This window comes from Anser brachyrhynchus (genome assembly GCF_964034855.1).
Source record: "Anser brachyrhynchus genome assembly, chromosome: 2".
In the NCBI taxonomy this organism is placed as follows: domain Eukaryota; kingdom Metazoa; phylum Chordata; class Aves; order Anseriformes; family Anatidae; genus Anser; species Anser brachyrhynchus.
Window position 1 is genome coordinate 155,873,433 of NC_137695.1, and position 14,599 is coordinate 155,888,031.

General features: G+C 40.3%; 1 protein-coding gene across 13 annotated transcripts in view; it reads right to left on the reverse strand.

Annotated features, from left to right (window-relative positions):
* FAM135B (family with sequence similarity 135 member B) overlaps positions 1-14,599 on the reverse strand; it is a 262,573-nt gene that overhangs the window by 67,850 nt on the left and 180,124 nt on the right. For all 13 annotated transcript variants that reach the window (XR_013945897.1, XM_080578503.1, XM_080578510.1 and 10 more), the window contains 3 exons: positions 9,215-9,354; positions 2,834-2,904; positions 884-1,057 (listed from right to left, as the gene is read on the reverse strand). Coding sequence is in view for 12 of the 13 variants with exons in the window: in XM_080578503.1 (XP_080434629.1) it covers positions 884-1,057; positions 2,834-2,904; positions 9,215-9,354 (385 nt within the window). In the remaining variant the exon portion in view is untranslated. The remainder of the gene's footprint in view (positions 1-883; positions 1,058-2,833; positions 2,905-9,214; positions 9,355-14,599) is intronic.

Genomic DNA, 14,599 nt, shown 5'->3' on the forward strand with positions numbered 1-14,599 from the left:
AGAAAAGAAGAGAGTCTAGAGAACCATCTTTTCTTTTTGACACAGTGGTCGTCACTCAGTATTTGTCAAACTCAATACACGCTTGGTAAACAGCAAGGCCTTGCCAGTGTAAAAGGATCTGAACAACACTGAACACTGCATTTTGTTCCAGGACCCAGGGAGTTCCCTCCCTTTCAGCACTCTTTATCTCATGTGATGACAAGATTGGACAGAAAGTAAATTACCAGAAAGACCTTTGCTCCCCCTCGCCTGCTCTAAATATTAGAGGATATTGACCTCCAGTCCCGTTTTATTTGAAGGAGTTCTGAATTATTTTCATGTCCTTACGAATCAGATAACATAAATCACACCTAGGCCCCATGGCAGTTAGTATTACACTGCTCCATGGTTAAATCAGATGATGCTACAAGGGAAAAAATCAACAGAGGCTTATCCAGTATTGACTCATGCATGCTTCCTTCCAGCCGTGTTATGAATTATGCTAATGCCCAGAGGCCAGAAATGAGATTAGAGACCTACTGTCCAAAACGTTTTACAAAACAACAGAAAATATATATATTAATGTTCTTAGGTGCTTTTGGACTAAAGAGGAAAGACAGACAAGGAAGAGCCAAGAAATTTCACTATTCTCTTGTTACAGATGGGGACTAGAGAGATCAAGTCTCCCTGAAATTCTGCAGACTGCTGTTTTTTGATCAGGCCCTTAGTGTCTTATCAAAGAAAGGAACCCATGTCAGAGGCTGGATCCAGTCTCCAGAATCCTAGCCCATAACGAAAAAAATTTGAAATTAAATTATGATCTCTGCTTCTCCTACACAATAAGCAAATGCATTCAGAAGAGGGATCTTCTCTGCCTTTCACGAGACATTTCTGTGTCCTTTACCTGATCAGAGGCTGGTGTAATGCTACCAGTGACGCATGCACTGTGACGGATATCACTGACAGGTGAAAATAGTCAAACATGACAGGAACATGGTGGTGCAGACCTCTCCGGGGGTGGAAGTGAAGACACAGTGTACGGCTGCTGATCATGGGAATGGCTGGAACATCTCTCAGCCTGGAAGAGAAAGAGGTTTACAAGGATTAGTGAAAGCTTGAGTTGTCACAGCCTATAACATGCTACAAGCAGCAGTCTGGGAGGTGGCTTGAGCTGAATTTTTATCACTGCCTGGTAACATTCACAGCTTCAAGAGAGCTTACATAACTGATGAGTATCTTGCATTGTACTTATGCCTAGTGTAAATGCAAATATAATAAATATAGATAATAAGTATAAATATAATGTACAAAAGAGAAATATATATAATGCAGATCCAATTTCCCTTTGTGATCACCCTTGTTGTCCACCTATATACTAGGTCTGGAACCATCAAGAACTAATAAATAGCAGAGTAACATGCAGTTAGCAAAGTGCTCAGCTTATTTGAATGTTCATAGCCAGAAAAAATCACTAATTGTGATTTTTACTGTAAAACCAATCTATTTTTCCTCAAGCAATCTGTGAGAGGTAGAAACAGTCCTGTGTCGGAGCACAGAACATATTCAGAGTACCTTTCTAGATAGCTGATCTTCTGAAAAACTTTTTGCAAGAGGTCAGGCAAAGGAGTAGGTTAAGTAACTGCAGAGAAATTATACACTTAGGACTAGCTTTTCTATTTTCAATAAATAAAACCCAAGACTTCTATTTCAATGTTGATTATAACTATCCTAGAACAACTTTCCTAGTGTGCAGTCAGCCATATGACATCCAAGACATCTGTAAAGCAAAAGAAAGAGATGTAGACCTGAGACCATGCCTAACCACATTCTCCCAAAGTACGTGCAAGTCAATCCTAAAAAAATAGATTTATTTTACATCATTAAAGACACTTCTGATCTAAGTCAATTGCTTTCCAGAGCTAAGAAAATCTAAGATGACTTGGTTGAGTACGGTGTAGTCCCAAGAAATGTTTCAGTGAGGTTTGCAGAATACCTTTCTATAAATACCACTGCTTTTGTTTAAAGTAAACCAGATTAATCATTCAGATGATAACAGAAATGAAACGTATGTTTTATGCCACAATTTCACAACAATGTGAAAGCTGCATTTCTTTTTATTTTTGGCTTTCATTTATGTTTGTTTCTTCCCTCAGCTGATGATTGATGGTCCAGTCCCACCTGCTTTTGTGAACAAGGTTTCACTTGTTGTATCTTGAAGATAAAGGAAACACATGCCCTGAAATTTGTTAAGGTGCTTATGGATATGAATAAAAACACATGAAACACAGCTGCTGAAGTCATCAGAAACCTTTTCTGTGATTCAGCAAGGTTGAATAAGGTCTAGGATTACGCTTACTGCTATGTCTCAGGAACAGATGCTGTTTCCACTTCCCCAAGATTTTGGAATCAAATGCAGTGGGAAGAGATCAAAGTCAATGGGAATAGTCTTTCCTCCTAAAATATCAAGACCGCCTTGGTTTTTTCTCACAAGAAAAGCACTCAACATGTTCACACACATATCTTCAGCCTTTAGTTGTCTCCTGAGATAAATGCATTCCTGAGCAACAGCCCCTCTCAAATGGAAGTCAGTGGTGATGTCTCCTTTAACTTCAATAGCAGTAGAGATAGAGCAACACTTAAAACTCTCACTTAAAAGAGAAAAAATGTTGTTCGTTAATAGAGGAATGTGAGATACACTTTTCAAATACAGAGATGAGAAACAAAAGGACTTCAACACTAAGGAAAAGGAAAGACATATCAAAGACATCCTTTTTCAAAAGGACTCTCACTTCAAGGTCATTTCCCAATTGAAGAAACTCCTGCATTACCAACTGAGCTTTAAAACAGCACTTACTGTTGTTCACTATCAGTAAAGTGCAGGTCCAACTTGAGCTGAAAGTCTGCCTCACTCAATGCATCTTCCACCTACAAAAGAGAAAGGCAAAGTTATCTTTATAAATTGGTACCTACAACACTGAAGACAAAGGGGGATGATTTTTCCTAATAAATTGACTCACTGGTACGTTCTTCTAACAGATCCCACCAACAAAATTACCCTTCTCTGATTGTCAGTTAAATATTGGATTGGATTTTGTGAGACAGCACATGAGGATAGCTGTCAGTTCATTACATTCACCTGGAGAAGTCAACATTGGAAAACACTTCTAGCTTGACACAGCTGAAGTAACTATAATCTAAGGAAGTAATTAATTAGACTGGAAGAGGGATTAAGCTGTGTTTTATTCCTTTGGAATGTCTTTTCTTCTGCAGCAATGTATATTTAGTAGAATAAGAATTGTTTTTTATCAACATAAATGGAAATGTGAACAGAAAATCACTCACTTTTTTATCAAAATACTCCTTTTCTGTGAGTATAAGTATCCTTTGCTGTGCACCATAGTACACTGGAAAAACATGGGAACGTAGGAGGAAAAACAGAATTGCACACTGGGGATCAAGTAGTACAGAGACAACATCTTTTTACCCTATTTTGTGCACAAAAAAAAGTAAGGTGAGACATCTAGGTTCTGTCTTTTGTCAGTGGAAAGCAACAAATACACACACGCAGTGAGATGACCCATTTTGAAGCACACATCTACAATGGATAATTGATTTGTTTGTGCCTGTCTCTTTCCATTGACAATAGATGGAGCATGGACAAATACACTGGTCTTGATCCACTCAAATTTTAAATGGCTTAAATTAGGCAAGATGAAGTCTACTTTCTCCAGCAGATTAGCACCTTCTTAATATAATATACCAAAAATGTACTGAAGACAATGTCAGAGGCATCTAACCCACTCTAACAGGCAGGATCCATAAAATACATAGCTTAGAACATGTTTAGATATGTTTTCCAAAGCTGAAACTCCATCTGCAGTGTGCCTTTTTCTGTGGAAGCAAGAAAAATTAGAGCCAAGGACTGGTTGTACTTTGTTGAAAAAATCAGATGTAAAATGTAGACCCTTCCAAAGTAATATGGTGTTTCTTCTAGCATGATCACAGGCACTGAGATGTGAGAACAAAATTCCAGCCTCTGTTTACTGAAAATGTGCCTTCTCTTTTGTGTTTGTCTCAAAACATCTGGAAGTATGTCTTTCAGCAAAAAAAGACTTTTTCCTTTTTAATGAGCTGTTGTCACTAAAAATCACAGTTGCTGGCAGTTGCAAAAGAAATAATCATTATTGAAGCTACAGACTGAATTTAAACTAGGAATTAATCTCAAGTATAGAGCATCAGACAAAGCAAACCTCATCTGCCAACAGAGGGTTGAAATTTTGGGTCTGTGCCTAAGTACTGCTGAGCACCTGCAACTGTCACTGAAATTAGCTTGAGTTTAAACAAGTTCAATATCTTCAGAGACAGAAGGCTAGTGACACTTGCCCAAAACAGGCTGAGGCAATGAGCAGGTATCTGAGAGGTATTCACTGCTGCACAGGATCAAGCATTACAGTGCAACTGTACAATAGTGTATATTTAGTCCCACAAGTGGATTGAAATTAGACTTCTCAGCACAGTGTAAGAACCCATATAAAATCACGTCACAGTTGTCACTAGAGAGATTGCATGTTTTTCTTTGTATACCGGAGGTGTAAATAATAAAGCAAGTGAAAATTGGACTGTGGCTCTATACTGGAATCTTCATGAGAAAATAACATTGAAAGGTTTATGCATGAGTTGAGTATCTAAAGCTCTCCACAAACACAGCCTATCTAGAAGTCAATCCAACCCTCAGACATAACAGCTACATACAGAAATTACATGACACAAGTTAATATACAGCTTTGATTCTTGCTAGACTTCACTGTGTTTTACTTTTCTTCACGTATTAGAACCAAAGTATGTAAAATCCTTTACAGGAGCGAAAATGAAATGGCCTTTCCATAACTCATACAGAAGAAGCATTGGGATTTCTATCATCTATTTGTCAGTCTTCTGTATGCAATAATATTGTCCTTAAATGAAATATTGGTTGCTCCTTTAAGCACTACTGGGACTATTATGGGGTTTTTCACAGTTATATACAGATGGTAATTGCCCAACAGTTTGATAGACAAACAGTTTTTTTTTTTTCCCTGAAGAAAAGATGTACAGTTTTAAATGAACCTACTCAAGAAATCAGCTTGAAAACAAATCTCTGAAATATAATTCATGTTTGACTGTCTAAGCCAGAAAGTGGTCCTTCCAGAGAAGCTATGAAGGGTCTTCTGATGTTTTTTTAAAAGTTCTTCAACTTCTCAGGAATATTAATGATTGAAATCACAACTCATGAAAGGGGAGATAAAGATCTTTATTTGTAGAAATACGTTCATACGAAAGAAGGAATATTATTCTTTTCCCTAATATTCCATATAACTAAATAAAAGTAAGGGAAATTCAGAACATCTGACCGCTGGGAAATGTTTCACATGCTGATCTCGTGTCCAGTCAAAAATGAAACAAGACAGTTCTGAAGAAAGATTTTGAAAGCTTTCTTTGAAATAAGTACATGCATTTCCCCCGGCCTCCCCTGCCCCCCTGCTAAATCAAGTAAGGCTGAAATAAATTAATTTTGTTCTTTCCAATTTGATTAATTCTTTCTTGTTTGCATCAGTTTAATATTACTCTGTACTTTCTTGAAACATCATCTTGTGTCTCGTGGAAAGTTCCTCATCGTTGGGATGGGCCTATATTTCCCCTGGTGCTCCTACTTTGGCCCTTAGCTTGTGCCAAAAACACCATATTTGGCTGTGAGCGCACAAAATTCTCCCGAAAGCACTGTCTAGAAGTCAGGCTGGTTTCTACCCTCTGCCTCTCTCACCAAAAGAAAGAACTGATAGGGAGATGCATTTTATTAAACACTGTTTGGAATCTGTTCCATAAAAGGGATTTGTATACAAAAAGTATAAGTAGCATATGCAATAAAGAGCATAGAGAAACCAAAATACTCCTATTTCTGCTGAACCAGTCTAGAATCAAGTGCATCATTTCAGTTTTTATTTCTAAGTTTTCAAGTTTACATTTATTTATTTATTTATTTTGGTTTAGTTTCTAAGAGCTGCAATAAAAGTTGTAACTGAAGTTTCCAGCATCCTTGTGATGTACTACCATAATATTTAACAGTTTAGCCAGGATGTCAGACTGAATCATCTGGCTGTCCCATCTCACTTAAATTTCTCTGGAAAGTACAAAATCTAATATACCATTATATCCCAGCATGCCTCACCCTGTCCTCTCCCAGCTGCTAAATTGTCCCCAAATGGAGCCAGCAAGCAAGGAGACAAGTTACCTGTTTTACTGCTTGATGAAAAAGGCACTGCTCCTTCTTTAATAGGAATGAAAGCAAAAGCTTATGAAAATAAATTAGACTTTGTAACACTAAAGGCTGCCTCAGCCCTGCAGTATTGTTTCCTATGAATTCAAAGAATGCTGCATTCTGGGATAATACAGAAAAAGGCATCTAATAAATGACAGAGTTTTAAAGAACCATTTATATGGTGAAAGGTATGCTCAGTGTGGCTTCTAGATGGATAATTGAGGCTTCTTCCATATAAAGCCAGACAAAAAAGACATATTTCCATATTTCAGCTTATCTAGGGTTATACAGAAAAAAAAAAAAAAAGTAGCAAACAATTTAATCTGAACATGCACACTGCAATTTTTTTACTTTTTTTTGTACTGAGCCTACCTCATCTATAGAACTACCCCAGCACCATGAGGAGAAAGCATACTACTCCCTTGATGTAATATTTGATAATGCCAGCTCTGGCAGCAGAAACTACAAGGAGCATATAAACCCACCACTTCCATTACCCAGCCTAACTGCCTTGCCCATTTATCATATCTTCCATTTACAGAGAAAGCAGCAAACAGACTCATGCCTCTCAACCAAAAACACCACCATAGTACACAACAGACACACATAGGACTGACATACGCTCTGTGTTAAATAAGTTAAGAAGTGATGAACAGAGACAATATTCAAAAGGCTTTGCTGACTTCAAGGTACTTCTCCAAAGCCCTGTTGCAGGAATTGCATCTGAGATTATGTGATAGACATGCAATACCATCTCTGAACAGCAGCTGAAAATACAATAGCTTTTCTTCTGAGCAGGGTGCCCTGTTAAGTGACACACTTTGCCTTTCCCCATATTTATGCTGAATTTTTACAGTCACAGAGGACAAGATATAACAGCAGAAAACAGAACTGGGAGCATTAATCATAAGTGAATTGTGCAAACCTGCTAAATGCTTGAAGTTTTACAAACCTTTACTTTTTGAATTTGATTCTTTTTAATACCTTCAGAAATTCATTTTGGGTGAACAAACCTGTTTATCCTCTTGTTCTACACCCTTGAAAAGCCAAAGCAACTTCATCACACGGAGATAATGGAGTTTTCTCTTTGTAAAACCACTCTGTAAGTACGGAATTGGGCAGTTCTACTTTTCCCAAGGAACCTCCTATATAAAGGTAAGTGTGATGGGCACAGCACACGAGTCAGGACAAGTTTTAGCTGCAAGAAATATCGTGGGATTATTTCTTTCATTTTTTGAGGTGCATAGCTTTCTGAATATTAATGCAAAAATCATCAGAAATCATCCCTGCTCAACACTGCGGAAACTGCTGTAATTTGAGGGGAGGGATGTTTAATCAGAGATGTTCCACTGTGGAAGGATAAAATTAATATTCAATTAAGCATGTTGGAACATTTTTCTGACGAATATTAATAACCTTGAACTTAGCATTTTTTCCTGTAAGCGCAAAACAACAGTTCTAGGGAGGAATAAATTGATCACACTGCATGTAAAAGAAAAAAAAAAAGTGGGAGGGAAAGGGAAGCATGTAAAATGAGCTTAAATTAGGTTCTCCAGCTGTTTCGATTTAGATCTATATATAACCCAGGTATGTATGGGTTGAAATTAGTGAAAATAGAAATTTTAAATCTCTCCGTGCTCAAATATGAAGTTACACAGTGAAGGACAGCCAAGCATCTCTGGCCTCAGGTTCAGTGCATAGCCCTTGATTCGCACTGGCTGCACAAGTAATAGGACCTATTTTTGATGGCATACTGATTTTGAAAAATAAAACAAGCAAACAAAACAGCTGATGTCATATGTCTCTCATTATCACTGACAGCATGTCCTAATGCAATATATTCTGCACCAGCCCTTGTGCAGGCAAAGCACAGCAACGGCACATTGGGCCAGGACTGATTGTCATGGTACAATGAATCTTTCTCCCTTTTCTGTGTAAAATTCCAGAAAAAAAAATGTCACTCCCCGCACTCTTACATTGCTTCTGTCTTGTAGCTTCAAGGCATAGGAAAAGTCAGTGAGAGACATTGGTTTCTGTTCAGTAAGAGGAAACCAAAAGTGCCTTGCAGGATGGGTGGTTCAGATCACCTACTTCACTTGTGTGGGTGCTTGCCTGGAGTAACAGATGCCAAATGGGATCACAGCATGAGCTCATTCTAGCTGAGACATGACAGAGAACAAATAAGCCATAGGGGTCCTGCACGGACAATAGGAATGGTAAGCTCCAGCTACTCTGCCAGGCACTCCTGCAATCAAGAGCACTGAAGAGAAGGGTGAGAACTTTGGTGAAAAGGGATTGGGCAACTTGGTCACAACATTCTCATTGCTGGGAGAAAAAAAAATAATAAGAAAACAACAACAACAACAACAACAACAAAAAGAAATAACAGTCACAAGGAGAAAGGAGAAGGTAGCAGTAATGGATAGTAGGGAAGCTGGTCCCAGCAAGATGCAGAAGACTGCTGATTTTTCAGGAGAGATTTATCTACACAGACATGCAGAATGGTGATCTAGTACACAAAGGACAACTTATGGTTGACACATTTGAGTTGTTCTGATATACTGATGTACTAGAGTACGTCAACATGTTATTCCACTGGGAAGCCAGGGTGTGGACTACTCGTCATGATAGGTGCAGTGCATAGGGTCTATCTGACCTAATGCAGATGCTTTCAGTGTTGGCATTCACATCTAAACAAATGACCCCATGCACCCTCATCAACATAGAGAAGGACAAGTACAGGATCTCCTTCTAAGGCAGATGCTGATAATAGGTCAGATAAGCTGTGCTCTCACCTCCATCAGTTATATTGACCTGTGACAACACAGGAACCCCATGGTAACATCTCATATGGAGGTATCTGTGTGATGGACACCTAAAAGTTAGGTAAAAGAAATCCCAACCCTCCTGTTTTTTTATGGATATCCCAAGACAACTCACCCTTTCGCCATCCAGAAGCAGGTGTACTCTGAAGTTCATTGATTCATTAAGAATGATCTCTTCGTTCCTGTACAAAATCTGAAATATTCTGCTGTAAACGTTGTTTTCATGCACGCAGGCCGAGCAAAGGCTGGAATCACCTGCACAAAACACAGACAGACTACCAGTGTGATTTCTGCAGGGAGACTATTTTCTCTCCTACACTTCATGATTATCTAGGCCAGTTGTATTAGTACTTCTAATTAAACACTTGCATTATCAATAATTAATGTTAATGGAGCAAGTTGTTGTTGTGGATTGCAGGTTCCCAAGCATGGCACTTAAAGAAAACAGATGTTAAACACAAGTAGGCAGGTTGGTTTCCAAAGTGAAAATAGCTAACCCAGTGGCAGCACTTGCCCTGACTTTATTTCTAATGAAAGCTAAAGCATCAAATGTTTTCTAGGGTGTCTGTAGAAGCATGGACTGTAGGTGCTCACATGATAAAAATTCAACTTTTATCTGCAATGGGCATCTTTCAGAAAAAGGAGTTTTCTTGTCACCTTTGGTGCTCCCAGAAGTTACTACCTGGGAGTGTGGACAATAGCCAACAGCACATTTACTGGGGTAAAGAAGGAGGAAGGGAGGCACATTTAGAGTGATGGCGTTTGTCTTCCCAATAAACCATTACACATGACGAGCCCTACTTTCCTGGACATGGCTGATTCCTTCCTGCCGATGAGAAGTGGCAAATGCATTCCTTGTTTTGCTTTGCTTGCACACACAGCTTTAGCTCTACCTAGCAAACCGTCCTTATCTCAACCCGTGAGTTCTCGCACGTTTACATTTGCCATTTTCTAACCCATCCTGCCTGGGGAACGGCTGTGTGGTGCTGAGCTGCCAGGGTGAAACCACAATACCTAAGCTTCTGCCCATTGAATTCAGACAGTCAATGGTTTCATCTGTGTGCTGATAAATCACATCACCACACATGAGCTTCACGTATACTGAGCTGGTATTTGTGTGTCCTAACTTTTAGATGCCTCCGGTGTATGCATCTTATTTTGGCTACAGTGGAGCCACTGGGATTTAAGACGTTGTTCATCCAGCAGAAAAAGGTGCATGCTTTAGAATGAAACAGATTTTCCCCCCAACTCCACTACTTATTAAACCTGTCACTGACGGGAACAGAGTATGGCTTGCCTAGCTGTACAAAACTACATTGTAGGCAACATTTACTACAATGAGTTTCTTCCAGAGGAGTCTGCGATGCCTGTGCGACCATTTAATGAGCAATTGGGCACTGGAGTGAGGTACTTTTAAACTGAGTCTTGGCTTTTAATCTGAATCACTTGCTAATTCTACTTCCATTGCCCCTGAGCAAAAACAACTTCCAAAATGTATTCAGAGCCAGCTTTACCTTTTTTCCAGCATTCATTTCTGTAGCGACCTGAGCTTTTGAAATGTAATCCTTTAGCAAATGGTATTTTGGAACTCTCCTGATGAGGTGTGCTTAAAAAAGGTGTACTGGTATCAGTCCTTCAAAGAGAGAGAGATCTGTGATCTTCATCAGGAAGCCAGCAGGTACACGACTTTTTAAAAGAATAACAGTTTTTCAGGAGATACTTCTGGGAATTTGGGTCTTTGCAGAATTGTTTTGAGCTCATGAGCTGGGGTAGGATAAAAGACCAGGTCAAGAAGTCTTGGGGACTGCTGGTTTGTCAAGAGTTTCAAATCAGGACAGGTGTGTTCTGCTGTGCTAAAGCTACTGCTGCATAACTTGTATAGCTGCTGAATACATAACTTGCAAGCAGAAATTGGTTTGAGAGTTGATACTGACAAAGGACTAAAGATTTCCAGAGGTAACGTTTGTTTAGGATGGAAAAAAAAAAAAAAAGGAAGTTTTTTTTTTTTTTTTAAAAAAAAAAAAAGAGTACTAAAGGTCCTGGTAGACAAGTGTATGGAGTACAGTTGTCATTATAATGATTAATTTTTGTGGCACCTGTCTGTTGGAACTGGAGTAGTGCAGACAAAGAAGCACCTTCTTGAAAATAAAAAAAGGGGGGGAGGGGGAGGGGAAGGAAGGAGGAAAAGATTAAAAAACAATACGAGTTGTCCTAATTAATTAGCAGGACCAGGACCATAGGGCTATCAATGCAAACTACATACAAATCATTTTCCTGTTACTGACTTTTACCAAGCACACCCAGGATCAGCCTGTGTTTCACTCTGCTGTTGTCTTCCCAGCACATATCCTTCACAATAGCTCTGCATAAGTCCAGACAGCCTAGATAAATGCACATTTATTTCCTTGTGCTACACCCGTTAGGCTAGAACGTTTCAGCCTGATTAGCTCTTCAAAGCATGCAGTCATATTTATTTTAATTTAAATCTCATCATATTAGAGACACTGCAAAAATCATATTAGGGGTATAATGCATTCTTATTCCTATCTGGCAGACAAAGGGAGCTTTATGTTATTTGATTTGGATATTGATATACTGGTACTCTTCTAAGATGGAAAGTTTAATGTCATTTACTTTTCAAATGCACTCCTGCACAGACCACTGCTAGTGTGTAATTGCTTTAGGAGCTAGAGTTGCAAGGTGGCACAAAGAGTCATTTCTCTTGTTGGGAAGGTCGAAATCAAAGACAAGCTACTACGCTTAGAGATGTCTCAAATCTGTGCGTGTGGATATACTACAGGGCCAAAAATTGCTTAGTTTTAAGAACACAGATATAGCTTTGCGGAGATCTGGCAGAGAACTGCAGCAGATGAGTGCCTGATCATCCCCTAAGCAAAACCCATCCCTGCCTGCTTCAACGGCCGCCGCCTGCTTCTCTCCCTCCTGAAGGATGACATAAGGCTGTGGCAGGAGATCCCCCAGAGGAGTGCTCAGCAGCACGAAGACATCTCAGCAACGCTGACGGCAATGCAGGCGTCCTGCCCCTCAGAGCAGAGGGGATGACAACATCCCCGCAGACGCCGCTCGTCAGGCAGCAGCACTCGCTCACGCACCCTGTGCTTTGTTGTGCAGGCAGCGAGCAGCCTGTGCCACCCTGCTTCAGCTTCTTCCACTCACAAGCGGTACCCGTGCCAGACAGGCGCTTCCTTAGCCTGCTCCACGAAAACCTCGTCATCATTCCGGGAACTTTTACAGATTTCTCCTTGTTCCTGGGATGCTTTCTGACAGCCATGTCTTTCTAAACCCACAAACTTGTCTGCTAGCAGACACCGTGGCAGGAAGGTTGGTGGTTGCACGGCTGACGTTCTTTAGAGCTGGCTGCTGGCAGAAGAAGTAGCAGATGTACACCTGTGCACACACTCCTTCCATGTCCTCTGGCACAAAGCGTAGGGTGGTAGGAGAGCAAAGCTTCAAAGACTCCCCCAAATCTCTTTCTAGCAAAACCTCAGTTACCCAAACAGCTCTAGGACGTGCCTGCACTGCTCACCACTCATGTGCAGTCCAAGGAAGATGGATGTAGTGTGTGGAAACTGCCGGGGCTAAGGCTGTATTGACCTGTGCTTAGCTGTTTATTCCACAGTTTCAAGTGCTTGAGCTTTGGTGAACTCAGCAAGAAAAGTTTGATTTTGAAAAAAAGCAATTTGGCTTTTGCTAAATTTCCCCTTTAGGAGATGTGTTTGTAACACTTGCAGTGTCCCTTAAGCTAGACGTAATCCTATTGCATTTACTGGTTATCTTTTTTTGGGTGGAAAAAGCCTTCAAAATACCTGGAAAGTGAAAGAACTCCCAGGGCTGCAGGAACCATCACAAGCATGAACAGGACAGCTGTCCTGCACCACTGTTCATTTAAGGGGATTTGAAAAGTCTGTATCTCTTTCTCTTTCTACTCCTTCCACAGGAAATATATCACCATCCTAATACCAACCCTAGAAATTCCTTCGCAGACTATTAAGTGATGGCATTTTAAAAAAAGAAAGGACCTTGAAGTAGGGACTATCTATGGTAGGCATGAAAAAGCCCATATAAAACAAACTAGTTTTTCATAACATCTCAGTGTATATAAAGATAGGTGGTATAGGAAAGCAGAAGTAAGCAAGCAATGGATAGTAAAATCTGGTTTAACATCTTCCACAAAGAGCACCAGGACCTGAAGAACACAGTCAGGAACCATAGTTCCCTACAGAGATATGTGAGATTTGATCAAACCTCTTAACTATGTCTTTGCCTCCTGGGAGTAGGTATAATCTGATGTACTCTGTGGTTGTTGATAATGAAATCAACTTTTGGTGCCTAACATGCCCCTCTATTTGTGCCTCACGAGGGCAGAACAGAGGGGGACAATCACCTCTCTCCCCTGCTGCCCACTCCTCTGTTGATGCAGCCCATGATGCAGTTGGCCTTCTGGGTTTCAAGTGCACAGTGATGGTTCATGTCGAGTTTTTCATCTACCAGAACCCTCAAGTCCTTCTCTGCAGAGCTGCTCTCAGTGAGTTCTTCTCCCGGTGACATCAGTCGGTTTTCCCTTGTCAACTGATGCAGTCATTCCATCACAGAAGGCCACCAGATTGGTCAGGCACGATTTGCCCTTGCTGAAGTCATGCTGGCTGCCTCAGATCACCTCTTTGTCCTGCATGTGCCTTGACATTGCCTACTGGAGGATCTGTTCCATGATATTGCACATGATATTCCACAGGTGAGGCTCACCGGTCTGTAGCTCCCTGGGTCCTCCTTTCTACCCTTTTTAAAAATGGGAGTGATATTTCCCTTTTCCCAGTCACTGGGGACTTCACCTGACTGCCATAGATTTTCAAATATTCTAGGGAGTGGCTTGGCAACTACATCAGCCAGTTTCCTCGGGACCCTGGGATGCATGGAGCTTTGCATCCCTTGCCAAGTTCAATTCCATCTGTGCTTTGGCTTCTCTGATCTCATTCCTACAACTTTGGGCAGCAGATGCTCATATGGGGAGAAGAAAATGTTACTGGGGAAAAATAATTAAAGATCATTATAGTATTCTGCAAGTCAGAACTGATCCTTCAACCTTTCCAAGATCCTAGTACACACACCAGATAGACTAACATTTCTTCTCCCAAACTCCACTGGCCAGTTATTTCAGCTGTCTTCTCCAGCTATACCAACTCTGCCTTTCTAACCTCCTTCCTCTGCTCCCATCATCTCTCTGCTATCTCCCTTCCTTTAAATCTCCTTTATTCTAACCATCATGTACTCGCTATTTTTTATATATATATTTCTTTTTAATCTCTCTAAAACTGGTTTGAGAGGCTTCAGAGCTGTTCTACAGCAACATTTCCTCAAGCAAACAAACAAAAAACTCACCTTGGCAAAATCAACAATGACAATGACACGTGCAAGTATCAACCTCTGATTTCTGTCAAGGACAGACTTTTAACTGGCAATATCTTGGTGCAGCAGAGACTTG